At 55.4% G+C, this 7,640-nt stretch overlaps 1 protein-coding gene across 1 annotated transcript; it reads left to right on the top strand.

The window, feature by feature from the left end:
• The first annotated feature begins 2,504 nt into the window (after positions 1–2,504).
• Positions 2,505–6,986, top strand: LOC127390385 (zinc finger protein 501-like). Its single transcript, XM_051631959.1, has 3 exons — positions 2,505–2,971; positions 3,318–3,435; positions 5,812–6,986. The coding sequence occupies exons 2-3, from the start codon at positions 3,357–3,359 to the stop codon at positions 6,984–6,986; spliced, it is 1,254 nt and encodes a 417-aa protein (XP_051487919.1). The 5' UTR covers positions 2,505–2,971; positions 3,318–3,356.
• Positions 6,987–7,640: the final 654 nt, after the last annotated feature.

Here is a 7,640-nt window from a genome sequence, read left to right as displayed (position 1 = left end):
TGCCCTCCCCTGGACTCTCCCCAGCAGTTCCCTGAACTGGGGAGCCCAGAACTGGACCCAGTTCTCCAGCTGTGGCCTCACCAGGGCAGAGCAGAGGGGCAGGATGACCTCCTTGACCAACTGGCCACACTCTTCCTAATGCACCCCAGGGTTCCATTGGCTTCTTGGCCATCAGGGCACATTCCTGGCTCAAGGGTCATTTACTGTCTACCAGGACTCCCAGACCCTTCTCAGAACTCAGATCACCCAAGAGTGCCTGATGGATCAGCTACATGGAGAGAGACCTGCCTGGTTCGTTGACCTGCACAAACCAAAGGTAAGGGAGACCTGGGGAGGTGCTGGGGTCTGCCCAGAAGGGAGGGTCTGCTCTGTCCCTGGAGGGGAGGGCTGCTGGTGAAGGGGAAATGGGTGACCCCTTGGGAACCCCCTCTGTCAGGTGTCACTGTGGCATCTGCCCTAGCGAAGCTTTCTGTCATGGCTGGTGAATTTTCAGGAATTTGGGATAGTTTTCTGCCCCACCTTCCTGTCCAAGAGCTGCCAGGGGATGGCTGTGAGGTGAAAAGACTTGCCTGAGGTGGCATTCTAGGAACTGCTGCTCCCCTCAGTGTACTGTGGATTTCTCTCTCAAGTACACACTTCATATGCAGAAAAAGCTTCAGTCCTGCCTGAAAGTCTTAATAGGGGAAAAGAAACAAAAGCCCTTTCCAGGTTTTTTGCTGTCTTTTTAGGGAAGGTTTATATTTTATGATGAAGAATTTTGTCATCAATTCTTTATGACATCTTAACCTTCAATGAACTCAGTGAATATAAATTCAAGTCGTGTTGTGTCATAAAAAGGTATTTAGCATGTTATGAAAAAAAAAAGTGAATTTTAGTCTCTGAAAGTGTCTCCACCCTCCTGTCTCTTGTCATCCTTAAACCTTGCACCTGGGCAAGTCTTTGCCTCATGCTGGGAGGTGATGTTCAGTGTCAGGGTTTGGAGATAACCCCTTTGCAGAGGTTTGCCTCCATGCTTCCTTGCTGCTGAAGTTGACAGAATGGAATGTCTCTTCTAAGTCTAAAACTTTTCTCAGATGATGAGAAAAGGATTTCACATCTTTTTAAAGCCTTGCAGACCACAGGAACTTATCTGGCCTACCCTGCAAATAATCTGAAAGCAATTATTCATTCTCCTGCTTCGTTTATCTGTAAGCAAAGCTTGTCTCCCTGAGCTAAGGCTGGTCTTGCCATCTGCCAGTGACAACATGTTGCCAAACTGTTTGGGTTTTCTGGGGTTCTGTGTTTTCTTACCTTCCTCATGCATTTAGGCTCATTTGTCTTGGAAAATACTTTGTCATCATTTTTTATTTCCAACTGTGTAGTTACAGCTATCAAAAATATTTTGATACTTCTGTTTGTTCTAACACTTCCAAGGCTGCAGGAAAACAAAACCCTTTACAACTAAGGTATTGGTTGTTTTTTAACTTAAAGGAAGGAGTAGATATGTCACTGGCAGTGACTTCTGTCTTGCCAAGATGCACCTGGTGAGCTTTGGAAAATGCTTCTAAATTAGTTGTGCCCATCAAATGACCTGTGGGATTGATTATGGAGCTGCCACCCTCTTGGTTTGTGTATTGTCACCTTTCCTGCCTGAAAAAATATTCTTGATGGGTTTATTCTGTAGAACTCTGTAGGTGTGCATGTAATGATCTTGCATGTGAGAAGAGAGCCCTTTTCTTACATGGGCATAGTTCTGTGTGTCCAGAAGTCACCCTGTCCTGATGGCATTTCTTGGGTGTGATCCATCACTGTGGTCTCTCCCCTGGAGGGGCCAGTTAAGGACCTGAGGCTGCTGTAGTGCACAGGTGGTGAGTGCTGGGCCTTCCCCTTGTTCTGGCAAACACAGCCCAGCTGTTACCCTTACAGTGCCAGCCCTCAGATATCCAAGGGGTAAGTAAGAGAGCAGTCCTTCCTGAAGTTCTTCAAGGGGGCTGGAGCTGTTCTGGAAGTGCATTTCCAATGTACTTGTTTGGGTTTTGGTGATTGTTCAAATAATTTCAGCATAACATTTCTTTCCAGAGGCACTGATGGCACAAAAGCTGTTTCATGAAACACAAAGTTCTTGGGAGAGGTGGAAGACCTTGGGAGAGGTGCTTCAGTTCCTCTCCCCCAGAAGAGGGTTTCAGAGGTACCTGCAGAATTTATTTGCCCAGGTTCCTCTCCAGGGGTTCTACTGCCTGTGACTTCTCTCTGGATTCTCATTTTCTTGCAGCTGGAGATGGGGTTTTGAGCAAGGAAGAGGAGAATGCCCACCAAGACATCCCTGGGCCAGTGGAGCCCGAGAGTTTCCTCTCAGGACTTTCCAAAGAGAAGGGTTCCCAGAGGCCTGCACAGGACCCAGTGCTCCCAGGCAGGTCAGAAGGGGTTCAGAGACCTCTGGGGAAGAGGCAAAGCCGAGTGATGCCGCGTGGGAAAAGTTTCAGGAGCCTGCCAGATACTATTTATCTGCCCAGGTTCCTCTCCAGGGCCTCTCCTGCCCAGGCAGTCATCCTGTAAATTTAGATTACTAAGGAATGAGTGAGATTGGTAAAGATTTAAAGATCAAGCCTAAGCTCAGCAGAAGCCTGCTCCTTTCCCAAGACCAAAGGCCACATCACCCTGCACCGAGGACACCCCAGCAGCCTGGCAGTGCCCCGGCAAGTCCTCATCTCCAGGCAGAGCCCTGACCCCGGTACGGATCTGCAGAGCTCTGCTTTGCTGGCCTCTGGGCACTTTTCCCCCCCTCAGGAAGCTCCAGCTGCTGCCGTGACCTGTTCGTTGAGCTCCTGCGAGGAGGGGTCCTGAGCTGCCCCTGAGCTGAGCATCTGCCGTCCCACCTTGTCCTGCGCACCTGCCCTGGGAGAAACCACCTCCTGCGGGGAGAGCATCGCCCGGTGACACCGGGAAACCCAGCACGGGAGCGGCCCTGGAGCGCGGGGTGATCCGGCGGCAGGTAACACACCGGGGGGAACCGGCCCCACCGGGGGGAACCGGCCCCACCGGGGGGACCAGCACCACGGGTGTCCGGCCCCACCGGGGGAACCGGCCCCACCGGGGGGGAACCAGCCCCACCGGGGGGGAACCGGCCCCACCGGGGGGACCCGCGGCCGCCATTTCCGGCCGCCATCCGCCGTCACGTGACGGTGCCCGGGGCCGCGGGACCCGGAGCCGGGAGCCCCGGGAGCCCCCGGGGGTGTTGGCGGGGCCGGGGGGTTCCGAGGAAGCCCCTCCGGGAGGAGCGGGCAGGGAAAGCCCAGCTCGCCTGGCCCGGAGCTGCCCCGTTTCTTTTCCCGGAGCAGGATCCGGAGCAGGATCCGGAGCAGGAGCTGATCTCCCACATGGATGAGGAGGAGGAACTGTGGAGCTCCCGCCTCCACACCTATGAAGGGGAGACCTTTCTGCGTGGCACCTGTCCAGGTAAGGGGCCGGTGCGACCACCTGTGAACCTGTCGGTGAGAAAAACACCCCCAGGATCCCCAGATCCCACCAGAATGGGCAAGAGTGGCAGTTCTTGCTCGGAGCAGGGTCTGTCCAGCTTTGCCCGCGGGCTCTGGCAGTGGCTGGAGAGGCAGGGAAGAGCAGAGAGTCAGGGCTGTGTCCCCATGGGCTTCCCAAGCCCTCTGAGGCTTCAGGAACCCCTGGACTAGGGCTGTGATGTCTCAGTGTCTTGCAGCTCTACTGATTTTCTGGCCTTCTGCAGCTGTGTACGTTTGAGCACCCATGACAGGCTGGGGCAAAGAGATCCACAGCTGGTGTAGCTGTTCTGTGAGTTGCTGCCTGCATTGCTTTGCTTTGGAGCTGCCTTCTAGGAGTTCACTTGATGTCAGTCCTTCTTTATTTAGAGCAGATGGTGGAGGATGGATCCCTACCCACCCCACAGGCCACTTGTGTGTTTGTAGTCCTCTCTGGTATCCAAGGTTCTATTCCTGAAATGTTACCAAGAACGTCCTAGGCCCATCCTGGTATAAGCACAAGGTATAGAGGCTGTTTCCCTCTGCAGTTCTTTGTTCCTTTGTGCAGTTCATTTACCTGCAGTAAATGTCCCCTGTCCTTCCCCTGTCACCTGGTGGGTCAGGATCATCAGGCTCTGCCACAGTTTAGAGTCAGCCTTTTTGTCTTTAACCCTGAATAACACAGAATCATCAGCAGATGTTTCCACCTCCCCTTTCCCTCCCTTACTGCCTTATTGAGGGTCAGTCATCCCACAGCAGCTTAGTTTCCTTATTAGTTTTGGTCAAGGATTAATGTCTTTTGGGAATGCCTTTGAACTTCAGATCTCCCTTTTGCTAAAACTGCTGACATCTCTCAAGAACTCCAAGTGGTTTGTGAAGCAGGACATCTCTTCTTCCCCAGCCTGCCCTCTTTGGCCATCTGTCCATTAACTCTCTTACTCTGATTTTTGATGTGCTTGGAATGTTGGGCCCCCCTTTGAGATCCCCACCAGCACCTCTCCCAGTCCCCCAACAGTGAGCTACCACAGTCCAGCAGTGTGAGGTTGTGTGAACAGCACTGCTGGGTTAGACCAAAGGTCTCTGTAGCTCCAAGCCCCACCTCAGAGATGCAGAAGCTGGCCAGAACTGGATGCTTGAGACCCACAGGTACATTTAAGGTGATATTGAGGTTCTCTCCCATTATCTACATGCACTCTCCTTACCTGGAGCTGGCCTTGTAGCTCTGGCACTGGCAGTCTTGGGCATGATTATCAGAGGTCTTAACCATCAACCCAAACTGGCATGGGCTGTGGAAGAACCACATTCTTCCTATCTCTCTTGCTTACTTATTTTTACCAGTTCAGCCTTATGCTTCCAGTATTAATTCCTCAACATTGTGAACTTATTCTCCTGTGTAAAATACATCCAGTGAGTTCCAGTCACCATGGTTCTGATCAAATCCTTTCAAAGACAACTTGTCCCCATGCCAGTGAAGATACCTAGTAGCTCAGAATTAACAAAAATGGTTGTAGAAGTTGAGAGGTGGAGCCATTGCTGTAGTCATTGTAACAAGTTTGGAACTCCTGACCTTCCCCAAAAGTGCAGAACTTTTTCCTCCTGTTCTTTGAAGGCCTTTTCAAGTTTGGTGTAAAGAACCAACATTCTGTGTAACTAGCAAAGCTAGGGCAGGCAAAAGACATCACTTTGGGCGCAACAGCACAATGTCACTAGCTCCATCATCTAAGTCTGACGTACAGGTCAAGAGCTTTGTCCTGGCCTGCCAGAAACATGCTCTTCTTGTCCTGTCTTTTGGATGTCTGGAATCAGCTATGGAGCATCTGCAGCTCAGCAACCACAACAGGTTTGTTCTGCACTAGTGGAAGCACAAAGCTACCTTCCTTCTGCCTCAGGCTCTGGGTGGTCCCTGTGTCTCCTGCCTGAGGGCCAGGGTCTCCTCTGTGCATCTCCTCCCTGCCACCCGGGCAGCACATGAGCAGAGGTTGCATCTCTTGCTACCCAGGTAACCTTCTGCTGAACAAGGTGGCTCTTCATGGCCCTCCTCTGGCTCCCACTTCAGCTGGTATTAACTTTTTCAGGAAGCCTGGGAGAGCAGCCACCTTTCCCATCTTTACCTCTATTACACAGAGAATTTTGGTAGATTTCTGGCAGAGCATGCAGGGCTGTTTCCAGGGGCTGTTCCTCTGAACACTCTGAAAAACCCACTGAGTAGTTTGGAGGGAAATACCAGAGCTTTTTAAACTTTATTTGCCAGATCATTAGAATTTGGCCCCTTTTTGACTCCCCCTGTCCAAAGTTTCCTGTCCTGCCTGTGACTTCTCTCTGGATTCTCATTTTCTTGCAGCTGAAGAGGGAGTTATCAGCAAGGAAGAGGAGAATGCCCACCAAGACATCCCTGGGCCAGTGGAGCCTGAGGTTTTCCTCTCAGGACTCTCCAAAGAGAAGGGTTCCCAGAGCCCTGCACAGGACCCAGTGCTCCCAGGCAGGTCAGAAGGGGTTCAGAGACCTCTGGGGAAGAGGCAAAGCCGAGGGAAAAGTTTTAGGAGCCTGCCAGATACTCTCCAGCAGAGAAACCCTTCTGTGGGGAGACTGATGATATGTGGGGACTGTGGGAAGAGCTTTCGGGTGAGCACCAACCTGGTCCAGCATCGGAGGATCCACACTGGAGAGAAACCCTTTTCCTGCCCGGAGTGCGGGGAGAGTTTCCGGCAGCGCTCGCATCTCGTCCAGCACCGGAGGATCCACACGGGGGAGAGGCCCTACGAGTGCTCCGAGTGCGGGAAGAGCTTCCGCGTCAGCTCCAAGCTGATCCGGCACCAGGTCACCCACACTGGGGAGAAGCCTTACAAGTGCGCCGAGTGTGGGAAGGGCTTCTCCGGGAACTCGCAGCTCGTCCAGCACCAGCGGGTCCACACCGGGGAGAAACCCTACGGGTGCAGCCGCTGCGGGAAGAGCTTCAGCGTCAGCTCCGCCCTGACGCGGCACCGGCGCGTCCACACCGGGGAGAGACCCTACCCGTGCGGGGAGTGCGGGAAGAGCTTCAGCCAGAGCTCCGAGCTGATGAAGCACCAGCGGGTCCACAGCGGGGAGAAACCCTACGAGTGCTCCGAGTGCGGGAAGAGCTTCAGCGCCAGCTCCGCCCTCACCCAGCACCGCCGCTTCCACACGGGCCAGCGCCCCTACGGCTGCGCCGAGTGCGGGAAGAGCTTCACCCTCAGCTCCCACCTCCTCCAGCACCGCCGCTGCCACACCGGGGAGCGCCCCTTCGGCTGCAGCCGCTGCGGGAAGAGCTTCCTCTGGAGGTCGGCGCTGCTGCGGCACCAGCGGGTGCACTCGGGGGAGCGGCCCTACCCCTGCCCGCAGTGCGGGAGCCGGTTCCGGCAGAGCGCCCACCTCGCCCAGCACCAGCGCACCCACACCGGGGAGCGGCCCTACGCCTGCCCCGACTGCGGGAAGGGCTTCACCGTCAGCTCGGCCCTCCTCCGGCACCGGCGCGTCCACAGGACCGGGGAACCCTAGGAGGAGAGGTGGGAGCTGGGTCTGGGACAGCGGGGAGCAAAGCCTGGCTGGTGTCTCTCTCCCTTCCACCTTCCTGCTTGCGGAGGGAGAAAAGGATTTCTTTGTAGAACGAGCCCTGAAGGAGAGAGATGGAAGGAGGGATGAGTCGGTGCAAGGAGCTGAGTGGGAGGTTTGTGGGAGGGGGCATCCCACAGCCCGGGGAAGGAGGGAGGTGGTGTGTGGAGGGACAGGTCTTGGGAGAGGGGAAAGCAGCGGGAAGGCAGGTGGTGGCGGTGGGAGGAGGGTGCACACCTGCCTCCGTGCACGCAGGCCGGACAGCTTATGGAGGGAACCAGGCGGGACCCTCTTAGGGCCTGCAGGGCTGCGACGAGAAAAAACGACGCTCTTCCGTTCCCACCCGGTCGCCGCTTTCTTGGCAGGTCCTGAATTCCCGTCCTCGGTGCTGGGGAACGGGCCTGCAGCCCTGGGGTGCCCAAAGCCTGGGGAGCCAGCCGGGTCCCGCCTGCCTTCACGGGCTGCGGGCCCAGCGGGGCAGGGCCCAGAGCCCCCGGGAGCCGGGCGGTGCGTGGCGGGGCCGGGATCCCGCTGGCGGGGCCGGGATCCCGCTGCAGCCTCCGGGATCCCGCTGGCGGGGGGGGCCGGGGTCGCGCTGCA

Source organism: Apus apus, chromosome 14 (genome assembly GCF_020740795.1).
Source record: "Apus apus isolate bApuApu2 chromosome 14, bApuApu2.pri.cur, whole genome shotgun sequence".
Taxonomy (NCBI): Eukaryota; Metazoa; Chordata; class Aves; order Apodiformes; family Apodidae; genus Apus; species Apus apus.
The sequence above is the reverse complement of the archived record's forward strand: the minus strand, read 5'-3'. Positions and strand labels throughout refer to the sequence as shown.

What these genes read in the sequence shown, in the direction of transcription:
- LOC127390385 (XM_051631959.1), top strand. Translation starts at nt 3,357, where the DNA reads ATGGATGAGGAGGAGGAACTGTGGAGCTCCCGCCTCCACACCTATGAA. An exon ending in TCTGCGTGGCACCTGTCCAG is followed by an intron (nt 3,436 to 5,811) that starts GTAAGGGGCCGG and finishes ATTTTCTTGCAG; the next exon opens with CTGAAGAGGGAGTTATCAGC.